Here is a 19,381-nt window from a genome sequence, read left to right on the forward strand (position 1 = left end):
ACTCCCAACAACAAACAATATGTATACAGGAATATTCCGATGCCTGTACGCATATAAACATCGCACTCTGAATATAGACCGTAAACGTAGCCTGTGTTAGCCACATAACTGCGTCGACTTCACAAAACAAAAAGAACCAAATTAATGGTGTGGAACGAGCACAATTCATAAAACCTTGTTAGTTTATATTGGATTTGGTTCAGCTAATTAATTTGATAAAAATGTAATGTGGTTATGTTTGAACTTTGGTAGTAAATCTTGGTAAAACTGTTTATATATCCTGTTTACAGCAGCGACACCACTCACCTCTTCCGAATGTTCCTATACAAATTCATCACTGGGTGATTATTTATTTATTTATTTATTTAACTTTTGCTCTAGAGCAGTGGTTCTAAATCCCAGTCTTAAGGAAGTCCAATCACATGCATCAAAAATATTAAACTATAAAGCTGCGAACTACTGTAGTGCAAATCGTAACGTAACTCCTAAAGACAGCATTTTTAATTCAATTGCACGTGTTTATTGAAAATAGCTCAACCAAATGAGATGCAAGGTAAGGAATGAAATGCGTCTCATGGAAGTAGACAGCATGGAGTAGGAAGTGGTTGGTACAGAAGGAATATTTTGTAAGAAGGCAGTATAGATGAAGTAGAAAGCAGGATAGAAAATATAAACATACTGTACAAAATAATATTTAAAAAAAAAAGTCAGATCAATCCCATACGACACACTTGTTCCCAGTATTAGCGAAGTACATGATGTTACCTACCATGCTTTTACTGGGCAAAACCCTTCAAATGAATGAAGTTTAAAATCAGATCCACACGACTTTCTCATCAAGTCAAAACTCGAAAGTAATAATCTAAGAGCGAGTATACGAATTGTTAAAAAAAAACACAACCCCATAAGAATACATGTGCGTTTAGAATAAAGAAGCGAAATTGATCAAGATGATCTGCACGCGTTTAGCTGGCGAGGATCTCGCGCTGACGTTTATCCTTGGTCTTGGTTTTGTCTTGTGCGCGCTGGCCCAGAACTTTCCCCTCGTGTGTCTGAGTGGTGCGCGTCACTCTAGAGATCCCGTCCACAAACTTGGTCTTAAACAGAACGTTGGCGTTGGTGAACATGCCGTCTTTCAGTGACACGACCACAAACTACAAAAGGGAAGCAAGAAATAAAATTTAAAAAATGTTCAGACAACTTGTATTCATTTGAATCAGTTTGTTTGTTGAGATTAATACAAATGATCTGTATTATCAATGCAATTTTTTTTGGTACAAGTTATTTCAACGTATAAACCTGGGAGTGCGTGAAGTGTGTGCGCAGCATCTGCCCGATGTTCTGCGTGTGCGAGAGGTCGAGAGCAGCGTCCACTTCGTCCAGGATGTAGATCGGAGCAGGTTTAAACAGCAGCATGGCCAGAATCAAAGAAAGGGCCACCAGCGACCTGAAACACGCGTACGAAAAACACGTTCGGTTAACGTGACGACGACGCGTACAGAATTAAAACCACTGGTTCTGGATGCAGCGTTTGGATCGCCCGACCTTTGGCCTCCACTCAGTTCTGTCAAGTTATCCTTCCACGTGTTTCCAAGAGCGACCTTAAACTCGAGGCCATCGAGGACACCGCAGCCCTCGGGCGGAGCCAGACGAGCGTCTGCGCCGGGCAACAGCGTGGAGAATATGGATCCGAAATCCTTATTCACCTAAATGCAAATGCGCACATTTGGTCATTTACAGATTCGCGTTCGCGGCGGAATAAACATTCGAGTTTAATATTCAATGCTGACCTTTTGCCACGCCACGTTGAGCGCCTCGTTCTTTTTCTGGTCCAACTCTTTGATCGTCTCCAGGATCTTTGCTTTATCGTTCTCGACGATCCTCTTCTTCTTTTTCAGGTCGTTATACTAATCGGACAGAGGACATTTCGAAATCAGCAACCGAGAAATATCGTTGTTTTTTTTTTTTTTTTTTTTAGATGCGAATATTAATTACACGTGAGAGGTGAAGGTTCATACCCGTTCCTCAGCCTCGCTGAGCATGTTCATGGCTCTGCGGTTGATGTTTCTCTCCAGCTTGTCTTTGGTCTCCTCGAGTCTCTTTAGTCTCTGGCCAGCTTCTTTAGGGCTGTTCTCTTTGAAGTCGTATGCAGAGTTGGGCTGACCGAAGAGGTGTCGCTCGGACGAGATCCAGTCGTTCTCAGCCAGCATGCGGGTCACCTGCGTAATGCCAGATATATTGACCACCCATTAAAAAAATTTTTTTTTAAACATATACGTACACTACCAGTCAAAAGTTTGTGGACACTCGACCGAAATGTTTCTCATGATGTTAAAAACCTTTTGATCTGAAGCTGTGTGATATCGGTGTCGTAGACAAAAATATAATCGTGCCGACGTATTTATTTCTTTCAATAGAAAACTAACATTTTCTTTACAAAAAAATTATTTTTTTAAACGTACGACTCGGAGGGAAATATTCCGAAAAGCAGCGGATAAGAGTCCGGCGTCGGTGTGAACTCCTTCAATACTGTTTAAAAAGCATCTCAGGGAAATTCCTCAAGAAATCAGGTGAGAAAACGCCAAGAACACATTTCTGGAAATTCTAGGTGAAAAGGACGTCTACTTTGAAGATGGCTATGAAAATACTCAATTATTTTGGACTATTTTTTTTTTTTTTTACACACCATAATTCCCAGAGTTTTGATGAATATTATTACTTAATAATCTGTTCCGAGACGTTAATGTGCCTTGCTTCATATTTAGCTGTGGCGTGAACACAGCTCGGGGTCAGAGAGGGTAAAGAGAGAGGCAGGGCCGCGATAAACTAACGAGCGGAAAGGAAAATGTTTTACAGACACTGTTAGTTACTGTACGAGTTTTATTATTAGAAATCGGCAGTTGTGAATTAGCAGACAGACTGCGGCATTAGCGGTCGGCTCGTGTAAATTACCGGTACCAGAACGGCTCCTAATATTAGCGCGCTTTTATCTGCGTGCAAAATAGCTGTCGATTATTCTCCATCGCTCGCCGTTTATTGAGTGGATAACATGTCCGGCTGCATCACTTGGAATAATCTCTGCTTTAATGTAGTAAGGCAATGAATCAGGACGGGGAGGGAGAGAGAGAGAGAGAGAGCCGAGAGTGTGTGTGTGTGTGTGTGTGGTTGGGCAAGAGATCCGAGAGCGGTAGGTAGTGCTTGCACGCTCACCCTGGAAGCAGCATCTGCACTGTCCTTCTTGTGCTTGTTGATGTTGTGTTCCAGCTCTTTGATTTTGAGCTGAGCGTCGTTGTTGTGTTCTCTTAACCGGTTGGCTTCTTCACTCTTCCCCTTGATCTCTCGCTCCTGGGCCAGGATCACCTCTTTCTGCTGGGTCAGCTGCTCCTGCGCTTGCCGCACAGCGTCCTGTGGACACGTTCAGTATGCGTTGCATCACATTTCCTAATACGCCCCCCATCCCCTTGCCATTATTTTCATTCTAAAGCATCTAGTACTCGAATTTCATGCTGTTATCACATAATAAACAACTTCGGAGAGGTTACGGCGTCACAGCACCCTGCTGTAGATGTGTTTGCTAGAATAGCATCCCACCACTGTGTTTTATTCATTACACATTGATATGTAATGAATATGTGGAAATATTGTTTTATTAAAAAAAAAAAAAAAGAAAAGAACAATATTCATATTCAGTTGTTTAATTAATTAACCGTTTCCTCTCAAAGTTCTCTCTCTATAGGAACAGCGTTGAGTAAATCCTGCATAAAATACGATCTGCATGCTCGTACCTTATTGGCTGCAACCTCAGTGGTCATTGCGCTGATCTGCTGCTGTAAGGCTTTCATTGCGTCATCCACAGCCTGAATCTGCTGTTCATAGCCAGCCTGCTCCCGCTTCAGCTCCTCAAGCTCCAAAGCCACAGCATCAGCTTCCTACACACACAGACAGAGCAAAATTCCTTAAATTTTGACATTTTAACATTGTTCACATATAGCATGGTAAAAAAATTATAGTCGGAGTGCAACAGAACCGAATCACAAACTCCCACAGGAGTGTCCCACAGTACAACTGCTAGCACGGCCTCGCACTATGATGCTTTTTTTATTTTAACATCTATAGTACCTGTTGTCTCTCCTTGAGTCTCTTATTGAAGGCGTCTGCTCTGCTTTTTGCCTGGTTGAGTTTCTGCTGCGCTGCTTTCAGCTCTTTCTCCCTCTCCGCCTCGGCATTCTTCATCTTGTTCTCCAAGACTTTGTACTTTTCCTCCGCCTTCTTCTGCACCTCCTTCGTCTTCTTCAGCGTCTCCTGGCTTTCCTCTAACGCAGGAAACGAAACAGACACTTCACTCAAAAAAATTATACATATTATATATAAAAATCGACAGCAAACTGAAATCATTTGGCACGGCATGACAAGTCCCATCACATCTGCTGTATATTAGAATACACTGGATTATTAATGTACGTTGTGCTATTAAAGTGATGATCAAGCACTACAACATGCAGGCGTCCACAGATTTTCTGTACGTGTGTGTGTGTGTGTGTGTGTACCAATGGTCTTGCGGAGGTTCTCGAGCTCTTCCTGCTGTTTGTGGAAAGAGCTTTGTTGGAGTTTGGTTTCCAGTATCTGCGCTTCTTCAGTTTTCAGGTCCAGCTGCTGCTTCAGACGACGATACCTACCGGAGAAAATTAAAAACCGTTCGTTCTCTCGAACAAAAGTCTCGTTCCTCGGGGGTGGACGAATCGAATCGTAAAGCCGTTAGCTAGGGCCACCGGGCGAGTTAAAACCTCCAGCGTCATAGTCAGTGTTCGGACCTAATTGACAAGATAGTAGCCTATATAATTAATAAATAAATAAAGTACAGTGAGCTACTTTAGTTAGTTATGTTAATACAGACTAAGGGACTAAAAACAAACACGTTTTTATAAACACCTCCAGTGTACACGTCACTCAAAAAGAAAATGTGGATTTTTAACGCTTACTTTTCGGCGGTTCCCTTCAGGCTGCCGAGTTCCTTTTCCACGCTAACGAGCTCGGCCTCTTTGGCCCTTAACTTGTCTTGAACGTCTTTCACCTCCGCCAGCTTAGAAAGCACAGAGGCTGTCTGGGCCCGAGCACCTATACGCAAAAAGTACACGTTTATAAAAACGCATTCCTGTTGTTGTTGTTGTTGTTTTTAATATAGTTATCTAGAAATATAATACAGTAGATTAAATTCACGCTCAGTACGAGTCTCTCCAGCACTCGCCTCCGGTCAGTGTTCCCTGCGGGTCGAACACGTCTCCGCCGAGTGTGACCGTTTTGGTGCTGACGCCTTTATCGAAAGCGACTTTCTTGGCGTTGTCCAGAGTATCGCACACCAGCGTGGTTCCGAAGACATACTCCATGGCCTTGCGCAACTCCGACTCGTAACCCACCAGCGACAGAGCTGTGTGAACGTTCTCCTTTCCCACCTGACGCGGACGCATTCGACAAAACGGAAAGGCTGTTGTCAGAGGAACGTTACTCGGTGTTTAATTCCAGCCAGTGAAAATGTTGTCTTACGATGTTTTTAGCGGTGCGGACTACTCCGGCGTCGAGGGTTCGCGCGGAGATCTTGTTCAGGGGGATGATGGTGTATCTGCGTTTCAGTTCACCCTTTTCCAGGAGTTTCTTGCCGGTTACCTGAAAATGATTAGAAACCGGAGCACTATTTCGAGGTATGGAGCACGGACGAGACGCTTACATAACGATGTATGATATGAAAAAAAAAGGAAGTAAGTTAATAAAAAAAGCTTTTTTTTTTTAAAATAACGCCGATACGACCAGGATCGGTACACTTTAGAGCTTACCTCGGTGTCCACCACTACGTTATAGAGTCGACCGCCTGCCACCACTTCCAGAGCTGTAGCGTTACACACGTCGGTCACGGTGAAGAGGTTCGCCACCAGACCCTTGACTTGACTGCGGTCCCAGTTTTTCTCGGGATCTCTGAAAAATAAATAATAATAACAACTTGCAACATATGAATTCAACTCCTATACTGAAAAACAGAGCAACTCGAATCACCCCCCATCATCAGATGAGGAGATGAGATACATACCTCTGGGTGCTCATGAGGAAATCCGGTATAGGAAAGGCAATACGACATGGATCTTATTTTTTTATTTAAATGTTTGTTATTAAATGCAACACTACACTTTTGCTAACAGTTTGTTGTATCTCGCACCCCTAGACAGGATTCTATTTAACGCATCAAAACGTTGCCGTTACACCCACGAGTACTTACGCGTATTCGAAGCGCAGGTTAGGGAACTGCCCCATGAAGGACTCGTGTTTTTCACGGAGGTGGTTGACTTCACGAGTCAGCTGCCTTTTCTGTTCGATCGAACGCTCTTCTCGGCCGTCTGAGACGCAAGACGAGACGCATTAGTGACCGTGGTTTTACCGAATCATGACGTTACGGTGAACGTTGCGATTAAATAAAAATAAAAAAAACCTTCGTAGTCGAGTTTCTCGAGTTCGGCCTGCAGCTCGCCTCTGCATTTCTGCACGGCCTCGAAGGCGTCCTGGTCTTTTTTGTATCCGCTGTCCATGTTCTTCACCTGAGCCTGCTTGCTTTTCAGCTCTTGTTGAGCGTGCTTTAGCTTCATTTGAGCCTGACGGAGACATAAAAAGCATTAACGGAGTATTCAGCTGTACTGCAGATCATTTCCACCTGCCATAGCGTTTCGGTTATGTTACCTGCTTGGCCTCCGTCTCGGCTTTACTCGCATCGTTCTTGCAGGTCATCATCTGACCCGCCAGCGTAGCCGCCTCGCCATCCTCGTTGGCCGAGAGGCCGGCGGACACGGCCTTGAAGTGCTTTTGGGCCGCCTCCAGTTCCTCTGCGTCCTTCTGCCCCTCCTCCTGCACGGCTCTCAGCCGCTCCGTTGCCTTCGCCACCTCGCCTTCTTTCGCTGACAACACCTTCTTGTCCTTGTGAAAGAAAAGCAGTGTTGGGTTTAAAACACGTACAGCAGAATCCCGGTTAGAATCTAGTCATCTAAATAACGTAGCGCATGCGACCGATATAGCAACTCGGATACTGACGAACATGAGTCTGTGAGCTGAGTTTAAGAGCCAGCTAGGTCTTAGCAAAAAAACATTTGTGACTATACACATTTAAGACCACTGATATTTGACCTCCTCCATGTTTTTAACAAGTTCTTTCCTCTTCTTCGTCTCATCGTTAAGGTTTTGCTTCTTCAGATCAAGAGCACTCTGAGCTTTTGTGTCCACTCGCTGTGCCTCAGCAAGAGTCTCCTCTAGAGCCTTCAGAACACCTGCCACCTCCTACACACACACACACACACACACACACACACACACACACGCACGCATAGAGAGTACAATGTGTTATACACGCATGTGTTACTTTTACTCCACGACTAAAAACCTGTTACGTCAAAGAAAAAAACGGAACGTCTTCTCTGACGCTCCATTACCTTGTCCCTGCTCTTCTCCAGCACTTTAATCTCTTCGCCGAGCCCGCGGATGCGCTCTGCGTTCTTCTGCATGCTGCTCTGGAGCTCGCCGATGGAGCTCTGCATCAGTTGTAGGTCCTCGGCCGACTTCAGCTTGGTCTCCTCGGCGCACACGAACTGCCACGCCACATAGAGCCGGCTCAGGTGCTCGATCTCCCGCATCAGCTTCTGGTACTCCAGGTAGGAAGCGCGCTCCTGAGGGGTGCAAGGGTTTTGTGAGGGCGTGATTAGCTTACGTCGCCGTTTATAAAATAACGTGTCGTGTCACTAAGCCGAAGGAGAAGGTTTTAGTAACCTCTTTCAGTTTCTCCATGGCAGGGGTGATCTCCTCGTGCAGGATCTAGAGCGGTGAGAAAAACACGCTGTAACTGAAGTGCGACTCTCAACACGCAGCATACGGGGAGAGAGAGAGAGAGAGAGAGAAAATGAAAGAAAGAAAAACCCAGGCAGACCGTTTGAATCTCTTTCAGTTTGGCATCTTTCTTCTCGATGGTTTTCTGAGCGCTGATCTTCTTGCACTCGTACATCCTGGTACCGGCGGCCTCTTCGATCATGGCCAGAATCTATACCGAGAAGCCAATGTTACACAAGAGAAAATGCATACAAATAACATTGAAATTGTGCAGCTTTTATTCTAAAAATCAAGACACTGATGTAAATATATATATATATTGTATATAAAACATATACATATATCACATTTAAGTAGTTAAAAGGTGACCAGTTCAATTCATAACCTCACCTCAGGGGGTTTCATATTCAAGACTTTGGTGATTCTTCCCTAAAAAAAAAAAAAACAAGGGAGGAAGACACCAGTTTACTGCAAAAAAAAACAACAAAAAAACAACAAAAAACTAATACAAAGCGTAAAGCATCAAAAATGATCCATCCGTATCCTTTGCTTTCATAATAAAGAGAACAACTAAATATTACCTGCATTATAAGAAAATGTGGATTGTTGACGTTCAGCCCGACGGAGCAGAAGAGATCCTGGACACGCATGTTGTTTGCGTTCACGCCGTTGATGAGATACTTATTCCGCCCGCCTATAACAACCTGGAAGGAAAGCACAGCACAGCAGAGTCTTGAATGGCACCACTTAAAGCTGCAGTATGCAACTTTTCTGTTAGAAACATTACGGAACAGGGAGTCAGCTCAGAAAGCGCTCTTCTCGAACAACATTTCTGACCCCGAATCGCCGAACCACCCGAGGTTACATATTGCCGCTTTAAACAAAGTTCTTCTGTACAGGACAGGCTTACCTGTCTAGTGATGGTGATCTCGTCGTGGGTCTCAAACCCGAGTGGGCTCTGTTTCTTGTTCGAGTTGTCGAAAGTGATGGACACTGTGGCTTTAGTGATGCCGGCGAGTCCATTTTTGTAGACTAAATCTTGGAGATTTGATGCTCTTACCTGAAACAACCCGGAAACACAACATCAGGATAAAGATTTTGAGCAGGGGAAAGTGCTTATATATCTAATGACTCTGAGGAACACTCTGTATCTTAGCTTAGACTCAAGATTTATGTCTTAAAGTGACTTTCTTCTTATTGTTTATATTATGTATGATGTGAAATAAGCTAGCTCTGACTCCTGACAGGGGCAGGAAGATGCTTGTTAGGTGTTAGCTCGCTAGCAAAACAAATGAACACAGGTTAGCATTTAAGTCAGTGACATGTCCCACGTACCTGTGATAAATTGGAAATGCCGAGGAGGAAGCAGATCGAGTCGAGGATGTTAGACTTTCCGCTGCCGTTGAGGCCGGTGATGGCGTTAAAAAGGGGGTCAAAGCCGCTAATTTCCGTCCTCTCCGCGTAGGACTTAAAGCCCTCTAAAACGATAGACTTTATGTACATTTCGAGCCGAGTCCTAACAAAGCTGCAGTATGTTCCAAAGCAAAGGAAAAACAAACCGGAAAGTCAGACAGGAAGCTGGGGAAAAAACGACTTCTTTACTGGTGTTTGGACAACTCGTCTCCCCGCGTGAGCTCACTCAAAACTTAAAAATCGGCGCCAAACAATTCTCCGCGTCCGTTTTTCTTCTTCGGTGGTGTTTCGGCGAGTTGCGTGTTGAACGTGTACACTGCCCCCTGCCGTATTTTACGAGCAAATGCTCCCGACAACACGTCTCTCCCTCCCTCACTCTTTTAGTCCCCTCCCTCACTCTTTTACTTCCTCTCTCAATCTTTTACTTCCTCTCTCAATCTTTTACTCACTACTTACTCACTCACTCAGTGAATCAATTACTCTTTTACTCCCTCACTCACTCTTTTACTCCCTCTCTCAATCTTTTACTCTCTCACTCATTCACTCACTCAATCAATTACTCTTTCACTCCCTCTCTCACTCTTTTACTCCCCCTCTCAATCTTTTACTCCCTCACTCATTCACTCACTCAATCAATTACTCTTTTACTCCCTCTCTCACTCTTTTACTTCCTCTCTCAATCAATCACTTTTTTACTCTTTTACCTTTATCACTCTTTTATATCCTCCCTCAATCTTTTACTCCCTTCATCACTTTTTTACTCACTCAATCAATCACTCTTTTACTCACTCACTCTTTTACTCCCTCCCTCACTCTTTTACTCTCTTCATCACTCTTTTACTCACTCACTCAATCAATCAATCATTCTTTTACTCCCACCCCTCCCTCTTTTACTCCCTCCTTCCCTCACTCTTTTACTCACTCACTCACCCTTTTATTCCCTCCCTCTCTCTTTTATTCCCTCCCTCCCTCTTTCACTCCCTCCCTCCTGCCCTCACTATGTACCCTCACTCACTCACTCACTTATTCATTCATTATATGGCCAAAAACATTTACAGTTTTTTTTGACGTTACAAAAAAAGGATATGATACAGTTCTATCAATACACCAATACGTAAATAAAATAGACAACAGGTAATCAAAACTTACACTGGCAGTATATTTTACATTTGAGTATTTCAATAATTTCACTGATTCATTCATTAGTTTGTTTGTTTGTTCATTCATTCTCTCGTTCACCTTCAGTAAGAGCTTATCCTAGGCATGGGATTGCGGTGGATCTGGAGCCTTTTCCCAGAACACTAGGCATGAGGCAATTTCATCTCAGTCATTGATTACTCTCCTATTACAGCATACCCCGTTGTGCTTTATGCTTCTAAAAATGTACGGCTTTGTGTAATTTTTAATATTCTTTGATGTGGCACTCATAGGCCCCCTTCCAAAATTGGTCTACATACACCACTGACCCCTCCCCATCCTCCTCTTCCTCATCCTCCTCCTCTTTCTACTACTACTACTACTAATAATAACAAAAATACTAATTGAGAAGATAAATTGGGATTTATGCAATGCCTTTTCATGGATATTAACAATCTGGGAACATGTTTAATTTATGTTCTGTTTTTATATGGAGTTCTCGTCAATGATACCTTAGAAATATCACGAATGACAACAGTTTTATATATCTTGCTCTGTCCTAAGAGCTTAACTGAACTATTTGCAGTTGGACGTATTTAGTCCTTTAGCATAGATTGATTTGTCAAGTATGTCATTAAAATGCGTTCAAAATATCTATACGCTCTATACAAAAATAAATTTTAAAAAAACTCTTCAAAAATAGAATTTCTCTATACAGGCAAAATAAATAAATAAATAAATAAACAGAATAGAAAGCCCAGTGCAACAGTGTTCTGAAACTTTTATTTATTTATTTATTTATACATCTCAGAAATACTACAATATACATATCAGAAATACCATAATGTTTTATTTCAGGACCCAAAGACATGTGTATACGGTGCTACGTTGATGTCACAATCTATCGTTTTGATTTTCTAACACCATATTAAGCAGCTACACTATAAGAACCTTAGGAACCTAGGCTTTCTGAAGATCACGGTAAGTTTAAGGAGTCAGTTTAGCAAACTGGCTGCAGGCTGTAAAGAAAGGTGAGTATAAAGATTTAATGGAGATCTTTATTATGTTTTATATTTTATTTATTACATGTTCAAGTAAATGCAAAGGAAATCAATAAATCGCAGTTGCTTTTAGATTATCGGTGTGTTGGTGTGTCTCGGTGGAACTGGAATTCACTCTTTGCGCTAACCCTGTCTTTAGAATGCTAGGAGTTTTCCTGAGATTGAGATATGTGCAAAAGTGAACATAGTTCAATTCAGAAAAGCCTGTCATGTTCAAAACTTTATAATAGGTTTTTATAATGGCGTTTTGGCGCACTATGGCTGCAGTCGCATCATCCAGGTGGATGCCACACACTGGTGGTGGTTGAGGAGATTCCCCCTCCCCCCAAAACAATGTAAAGCACTTTGAGTGCCTAGAAAAGCATTTTATAAATCTATGAAATTCTTCTTCTCCTTATTATTATTATTATTATTATTATTATTATAAGGTTGAAATGTATTCATGTGGAGGGTTTCCCCAGTAGGAGCCTTGTGAATCTTCTACCAAAGTCCGCATTATGATGGCGTATTTTTCTATGTTCCGTGTTAGGAGTCAGAGGCAAGAGTTTCAAACCCTTACAAAGGCACGGGACACAAGGAGAGACACACCAGGTTGAAGGCATAGAAGCAGATCCGCATAAGGACCATGCAGTCACCTCTGTCAGAGTATATGGACGTCGGCTTAATGTAGGTCCAGTCAAAGTTCTGAAGATGTAGCTCGGTGTGCTGATGTGAGTCACTGAGCGCAACCAGACAGCGGGCCAGGCAATACTTTGCGGCACAGTTCACTGCTTTCACAGGACGCACCGTGCCGAAGTGCATCAGGAAACAGGGATCGTCCTATAAGAACAAAAAAGTGCATAGTGAAACTCAAACGACAGTAACAATGTGTACTTATTTAACAACCTGTATTATATTTTACTAAATTGGACACATCTACTTTCATTGATTTCTATTTTTATTTTTGTTTCCTACATTGCCCACAATGCCGTGTGACTACCTGCTGATAGTGGTGCCAGAGGGATTTAGGTCAGGCTTCATTTCTAAAAAAGAGTGATGCAGCGGCGCTTTAGTCCTATAGTTTGTCCAACTCTCTGACCTCCTTTCTCTCACCTGCTCAAACAGATCAGCTTCCAAGGCTTCAGCCTTTCACACCATCACGCTAATCATCTTATAGATCGCTAACTAGCCGGGCCAAGTCTCTGCTGTAACTCAGCACAACGCCATTGTATAGCTGCATTACGTTCTGGACCTTTGAGTCAGGTGTTTGCTGTCTTCGTTATTTCTATAATTGGATTTCTCATTAATATGACATTGAACATTAGAAAGTGGTGAGTGAGAAAAGAAGCACTTGCTCTTTTGTTTTTCAGAGCTAACACTGAAACCTGACCGTTATCATATATGTGTGAGAATGTTGCCATTTTTTTCTTCCACACGGACCTTATTCTCCGCTGTCAACAAACTTCTTAAGCCTCCGGAAAATACTTCTCATTTCAACACCACGAGTGAATGATCTGCCTTTCTGAAATTCTGTAGCTCTGAAATCACTAACATTCATCAACAACTGGCCTCTTCTGTGACGAGCTATTCCCCCTCGTGGAGTACACTGGAACTGCCGCCCTCCACCACTCTCTCGGCCTTCAAACCTTCATCAGTCGAGGAGATCATGGAACTCATGTCCAAATCCAAGTCATCTACTTGCTCACTGGATCCGTTTCCCATCACCCTGGTTAAAGTCTGCCTTCCTTCAATTTCCCCCTATTATCGCGTCTATAATGAACTCTTCGCTGTCGACTGCCGCTATTCCCTCCTCGTTAAAGACTCCTTCCACTGCACCAATTCTGAAAAAAAAAAACTGGTGCAGATCCTCATGATTTTAATAATTACCGGCCCATTTCTAACATTCCTTTTACTGCAGAAATTCCTGAACAGACAGTGGCATCTCAGATCCAGGCTCGCCTGCAAAACAATAATCTTTACAGTCTGGTTTCCGTCCTAAACACAGCACCGAAACAGCCCTTGGTAAAATCACTAATGATCTCCTTTGTGCTGCTGACTCTGGCCTTCGGACCATCCTCATCCTCCTCACCTGCAGTACCATCTCCCATTCACTATTACTGGAGCGCCTGACTGACCACTGCATATTCGTCAGCTGGACTCTCTTTCACACTTCAAATCCCAGATTAAAACACATCTGTTCAAATGAACTCCTCTGTATTATTGCGTCATCTATTTTTCTGTTGTGTATCTATTTAACTATGCTGTTCTTATTGTATGTTGTCTTTCTGTAAGGTGTCCTTGAGTGTTACGGAAGGTGCCAAAAAATACAATTTATTATTAATTAATTTGAATAACAATGTGTAATAGGATTACATGTCATAAAATATACACAAAATATACCATGATACTGGATTTGCATGGAAAGTCACAGTAATTTGCTAAATTATTTACGAATAAAATAATTCAAGTTAGGATTGCACAAGTATTCAGCCCATTGCTGTGAACCCCCTACATTAGTTTTGGTCTAACCAGTTGCCATCGGAAATCACATAATTCGTTGGATGGAGTCCAACTATGTGCAATTAAAGTGATCGCAATATAAATACACCTGTTCATGGAAGATCCCAGAGTTTGTTAGAGAACATTACTGAACAAAGAGCGTCATGAAGACCAGGAAGCTATCAAAACAAGTCCAGGGGAAAATTCTGGAAGAGCATCAATCAGGGTTTGGTTATAAAAAGAGCCCTTAAAACGTTCTGCAGAACAGCATTAAATGAATTATTTTAAAAATGGACAGAACATGTCACAACAGCAGTTTCCATCCAGCAAAAGTCTAAATAAACAGGGCATTAGTCAGAGAACCAACAGAACTCATTCAGAGCAACAGAACTAAGTCACAGGTTTCACACAAACAGGGGCAAATACTTATGCAATTACAATTTGTAAAAAAATTTTGTTTGTAAATAATTTTGCAAACTGTAAATTAAATGAAAAATACACAAAATACACTGTAACTGAGAAATACATAAAAGCTTTTAATGTGTGATGATGTGAAATGTGTCTTCATAGCAATCATCAAAACTTTTGAGTTTTTGAGTGGTGTTTGAGTTGTTTGTGTGAGGTTTGTGTGGTGTTTGAGTTGTTTGTGTGGGGTTTGAGTGGTGTTTGAGTTGTTTGTGTGGGGTTTGAGTGGTGTTTGAGTTGTTTGTGTGAGGTTTGAGTGGTGTTTGTGTTGTTTGTGTGAGGTTTTAGTGGTGTTTGAGTTGTTTGCGTGGGGTTTGAGTGGTGTTTGTGTTGTTTGTGTGGGTTTTGAGTGGTGTTTGAGTTGTTTGTGTGAGGTTTGAGTGGTGTTTGTGTTTGTGTGGGGTTTGAGTGGTGTTTGAGTTGTTTGCGTGGGGTTTGAGTGGTGTTTGTGTTGCTTGTGTGGGGTTTGAGTGGTGTTTGAGTTGTTTGTGTGGGGTTTGAGTGATGTTTGAGTTGTTTGTGTGGGGTTTGGATGGTGTTTGAGTTGTTTGTGTGAGGTTTCAGTGGTGTTTGAGATGCTTGTGTGGGGTTTGAGTGGTGTTTGAGATGCTTGTGTGGGGTTTGGGTGGTGTTTGAGTTGCTTGTGTGGGGTTTGAGTGGTGTTTGAGTTGTTTGTGTGGGGTATGAGTGGTGTTTGAGTTGTTTGTGTGGGGTTTGAGTGGTGTTTGTGTTGTTTGTGTGAGGTTTGAGTGGTGTTTGAGTTGTTTGCGTGGGGTTTGAGTGGTGTTTGTGTTGTTTGTGTGGGTTTTGAGTGGTGTTTGAGTTGTTTGTGTGAGGTTTGAGTGGTGTTTGTGTTTGTGTGGGGTTTGAGTGGTGTTTGAGTTGTTTGCGTGGGGTTTGAGTGGTGTTTGTGTTGCTTGTGTGGGGTTTGAGTGGTGTTTGAGTTGTTTGTGTGGGGTTTGAGTGATGTTTGAGTTGTTTGTGTGGGGTTTGGATGGTGTTTGAGTTGTTTGTGTGAGGTTTCAGTGGTGTTTGAGATGCTTGTGTGGGGTTTGAGTGGTGTTTGAGATGCTTGTGTGGGGTTTGGGTGGTGTTTGAGTTGCTTGTGTGGGGTTTGAGTGGTGTTTGAGTTGTTTGTGTGGGGTATGAGTGGTGTTTGAGTTGTTTCTGTGAGGTTTGAGTGGTGTTTGAGTTGTTTGTGTGGGGTTTGAGTGGTGGTTGTGTTGTTTGTGTGAGGTTTGAGTGGTGTTTGAGTTGTTTGTGTGAGATTTGAGTGGTGTTTGAGTTGTTCGTGTGGGGTTTGTGTGGTGTTTGAGATGCTTGTGTGGGGTTTGAGTGGTGTTTGAGTTGCTTGTGTGGGGTTTGAGTGGTGTTTGAGTTGTTCGTGTGGGGTTTGTGTGGTGTTTGAGATGCTTGTGTGGGGTTTGAGTGGTGTTTGAGTTGTTTGTGTGGGGTATGAGTGGTGTTTGAGTTGTTCGTGTGGGGTTTGTGTGGTGTTTGAGATGCTTGTGTGGGGTTTGAGTGGTGTTTGAGTTGTTTGAGTAGTACTTCAGTTGTTTGAGTGGTGTTTATATAGTGTTTGAATTGAAGTTTGATGTTGTTGAATTGCTTGAGTTGTTTAAGTAGTGTTTAAGTGGTGCTTGAGTTGTTTGTGTGGTGTTTCAGTTGTCTAAGTGGTGTTTAAGTTGTTTGTATGGGGTTTGTGTTGTTTGTGTGGTGGAATTGTTTCTCCAAAAATTCTAGGCTAATTCTGTTGACTACTTTTTAGGATTTTCTTTGTGATTCTGATGTTTGACCATTGCCTGCTACAACTCTGAACTGGAATTTTGATTTAATATACTCTACATTACTCTGAGTAATGAGTCCGGTCAAGGTGGAAATTCAAAAACGGTGTTTTGCTGTCTCTGCTAATCTGGGGTCTTTTGTCAATGTGTATTTTGAAAAAGTTTGAATAAAAGGCCAACCGATGTGTTGTCATTACGATCCTATGGTTCCGCAAAGAGGCAGTTCATCCATAGTCAAACACCACACCACACCTCCAGTGCTTTTAACATAGCAGTGATTTGTTTCTCTCTCAGGGTTGGTCCTAATAGCCTGTCACCGCTTGATTCTCTCTGTCTCTTTTCTGCCCACAAAGTCATGGCTGGTAAATGGCTCTGACTGGACACATGCTTTTGAAAGCTTTTATCACTGTCAAAAGATCCATCATGATCAGGTTTCTTAGTGATAGGTTACTTCCATGTGAAATGCACTAGATAAATAAATATATGCATACAAAGATGACATCTTCTCGGTTGTTTTCATGTACAAAGTTGGAAGAAATTCAGCTTTAAATTCTTTAATTAACAGACACAGCAGAGACATAGAGCAATAGCATGAATACAGGAATACTTACAGTATTATACAGGCACATACTGTATGTAGCACCTGTTTTTGAGTTGTTTTTGTGTGGTTTTTGAGTTGTTTGAGAGGTGTTTCCATTGTTTGGGTGGTGTTTCGGTTGTTTTACTGATGTTTGAGTAGTTTGAGTGGTGTTTGAGTTGTTTGTATTTTGTTCATGGGTGTTTGAGTTGTTTGGGTGGTGTATCAGTTTTCTGACTGGTGTTTGAGTTGTTTGGGGGGTGTTTGAGTTGTTAGAGTTGTTTGGGTGGTGTTTGAGTTGTTTTTCTGTGGTGTTTGTGTGGCATTTGAGTTTTTTGAGTGGTGTTTGAGTTGTTTGTGTGGCGTTTGAGTGGTGTTTGTGTTGTTTGAGTGGTGTTTGTTTGGCATTCGAGTGGTGTTTGTGATGTTTGAGTGGTGTTCCAGTTGTTTGTGTGGTGTTTGAGTGATGTTTAAGTTGTTTGAGTGCCACTGACTTGTCTACTATACACCACTAAGTCATTTGTCACTTCTTATGGCTGCAACCTAAAGCACTGGATTTAAGATATCCAGTCTAGGAAAAGTTTGGCTTACCGTGTCTGGGTCCCTCCCATCGAGAATCCTCAGTTCTCCGAGGGCCCACACCTCCGTCCTCACATATTGGTCTTCTAGTCCAATACGCCGGGATTTCTTACTTTTGGCAGGGCGAGCTTTCTCACATTGCACCACTGAGATCTGGACTTGTTTGCTCTTAGATACTACACCCAAAAATACAAAATGCAAATGTCAAATATGATCCAGATGTTATTTCCCTCATATATTAAATACAAACTATGTATAGGCTAATAAGCAGGGTTGGGAAGGATTTGGCTAAATATCTAATTAAACATGTTAGCAGTAAATTGATGAAAAGGTATAGATTATTTATTTTTTTTATGCACCATAATCGTTATATAATAGGATAAGCAAAAGAGGTTCAATCTAGAACCGTTAAAGTTCTACAGTTTGTCCTCTCAGGATGATCCCTTTTATGTAGAATCCTACAAAAGATGTTATGTACTGCAAATGACCAGAAAATATTTTTTATAAAGGTTTAATCACCAAAAAAATATAAACTACCAGCATACACTGTAAGCACATACTGCAAAAGATCAGGACTGAGACTGACATTTAAAAAAATGTATCAACACGCACACAACAAACAAGCATTAATGTAGCATTAATGCCTGTATTTGCCATTATAGTAGGCTATAGATATTTTACTGAAATGAGACATCCGCTGAAATAACTCAAGCAGCAGCTTAATTACATTATGATTCTAAAATCCTGCAACCAAACCCAAACGTAAACATGCAAAGACAAATCCAATATTATTCACATATACAGTATGTATGCAATCACAGGTGTCTTACCGGACACACAGAGGAAATGTCGTCCACTTTTCTCCTCCTCGATCTCGATAAACTCCACCAGTTTCTGTTTTTCTGGTCTAAACAAGACACGCTGCATCTCTTCTTTCAACAGTGATGACATCTCAGAGAAAAAGTAGAGGGGGAAAAGGAGGGCTAAAAGAGATGGATATGTAAAACAACTGAATAAATTTGAATGACAAAAGCAAAATTAGGTTTGCTCCAGCTTCAGATTACTGTTTCGTTATTGTCCTGCCTCTTGTGCCTTCTCTCCCCTCTTCTCCCCTCACCTGAGCTTCCTAAGTTATGAAGTAGCATCTTCCCTTTAACCCTCCATTATACAAGCACAGATTAAAGACCAGTTGCTTTGAGACCACTCAGAATATTTGTGGTGCTATCAACCATAAAGATCCAATTTAGAAATGCATAATTTATGTCTATGAAATTCATTCACACAAGTACACACCCACTCTTCCACTTCTTAAAAGTGTATACACTCAAACCCAGAGGCATTTACTATTGTTGGGAAAAGATAATCAATAGTTTCCTGTGTGAAGATGTCAGATGCCACTGAACAGACGCCAAGTAACTGAGTTTCAGCTGGAAAAAGCACTGAATTAGATTGGTTCTGTTTGTGTAAGGAAAGACAGAGGGTAAAGTGCAATAGAAAATCCTAAGAGATTTGACCAAAGTGGTTTCACTTTATTTAAAATGGAAGAAAAGCACTCACACAGGCCAGCAAAGAAGTAACTTTGTAAGGAACAACATTCACATGCGGAATAGGAACTATGTTTATTAGGCTAATCTTTTGAAAGCAAAAGCAAATGAGAGACCTAAGCAATAAAATAATAATTTTTTTTTATGAAAGTGTATTCGGGACATCAATAAGGGATTAATAGATTATTCCAATTTCCAAGTGCATAAACAACTATCGGCATGACAGTTCCTCAACCTCAGATATATCGCTCCAGTTCTATGGTACAGTGAAGAATTGGACAAATCTCTCAACAAGGCGAGTTAAGAGGACCAGAAATAAGCTGCAAGTCTTCTTCAAAGCATGGACACAATCTCAAAATAATTGTCATCAGACCCTTGTTTCAGCCATTAGTTTTCTTATTTAATACGATATTTAAATTAATAAATGATTGGGCTGTTTCCAGTGAAACCAGGACTTCAATGGCTTACACATAAGTCAGACATTTTTAT

General features: G+C 41.7%; 2 protein-coding genes across 2 annotated transcripts; both read right to left on the reverse strand.

Moving 5' to 3' along the window:
• Positions 1–506: 506 nt before the first annotated feature.
• smc2 (structural maintenance of chromosomes 2) lies at positions 507–10,106 on the reverse strand. Its single transcript, XM_053618841.1, has 24 exons — positions 9,190–10,106; positions 8,765–8,914; positions 8,436–8,558; positions 8,245–8,283; positions 7,955–8,065; positions 7,798–7,842; positions 7,464–7,697; positions 7,162–7,311; positions 6,721–6,954; positions 6,476–6,635; positions 6,266–6,383; positions 5,829–5,967; positions 5,542–5,661; positions 5,246–5,450; positions 4,980–5,115; positions 4,548–4,672; positions 4,120–4,313; positions 3,786–3,929; positions 3,211–3,405; positions 2,019–2,219; positions 1,791–1,907; positions 1,546–1,706; positions 1,300–1,447; positions 507–1,154 (listed from the first exon to the last, which is right to left on the reverse strand). Exons 1-24 carry the CDS (start codon positions 9,355–9,357, stop codon positions 966–968), a joined length of 3,606 nt encoding a protein of 1,201 aa, XP_053474816.1. The 5' UTR covers positions 9,358–10,106; the 3' UTR covers positions 507–965.
• A 1,872-nt stretch (positions 10,107–11,978) lies between these two features.
• On the reverse strand, positions 11,979–18,299 carry exoc1l (exocyst complex component 1 like). Its single transcript, XM_053619264.1, has 3 exons — positions 18,179–18,299; positions 17,361–17,524; positions 11,979–12,284 (listed from the first exon to the last, which is right to left on the reverse strand). Exons 1-3 carry the CDS (start codon positions 18,297–18,299, stop codon positions 12,021–12,023), a joined length of 549 nt encoding a protein of 182 aa, XP_053475239.1. The 3' UTR covers positions 11,979–12,020.
• Positions 18,300–19,381: the final 1,082 nt, after the last annotated feature.

Source organism: Ictalurus furcatus, chromosome 29 (genome assembly GCF_023375685.1).
Source record: "Ictalurus furcatus strain D&B chromosome 29, Billie_1.0, whole genome shotgun sequence".
NCBI lineage: Eukaryota > Metazoa > Chordata > Actinopteri > Siluriformes > Ictaluridae > Ictalurus > Ictalurus furcatus.

What these genes read in the sequence shown, in the direction of transcription:
- smc2 (XM_053618841.1), bottom strand. Translation starts at nt 9,357, where the DNA reads ATGTACATAAAGTCTATCGTTTTAGAGGGCTTTAAGTCCTACGCGGAG. An exon ending in CGAGAAACTCGACTACGAAG is followed by an intron (nt 6,384 to 6,475) that starts GTTTTTTTTATT and finishes CTTGCGTCTCAG; the next exon opens with ACGGCCGAGAAGAGCGTTCG. An exon ending in GAACCTCCGCAAGACCATTG is followed by an intron (nt 4,314 to 4,547) that starts GTACACACACAC and finishes TTCCTGCGTTAG; the next exon opens with AGGAAAGCCAGGAGACGCTG.
- exoc1l (XM_053619264.1), bottom strand. Translation starts at nt 18,299, where the DNA reads ATGTCATCACTGTTGAAAGAAGAGATGCAGCGTGTCTTGTTTAGACCA. An exon ending in ACATTTCCTCTGTGTGTCCG is followed by an intron (nt 17,525 to 18,178) that starts GTAAGACACCTG and finishes TTTTGGGTGTAG; the next exon opens with TATCTAAGAGCAAACAAGTC. An exon ending in ATGGGAGGGACCCAGACACG is followed by an intron (nt 12,285 to 17,360) that starts GTAAGCCAAACT and finishes TTGTTCTTATAG; the next exon opens with GACGATCCCTGTTTCCTGAT.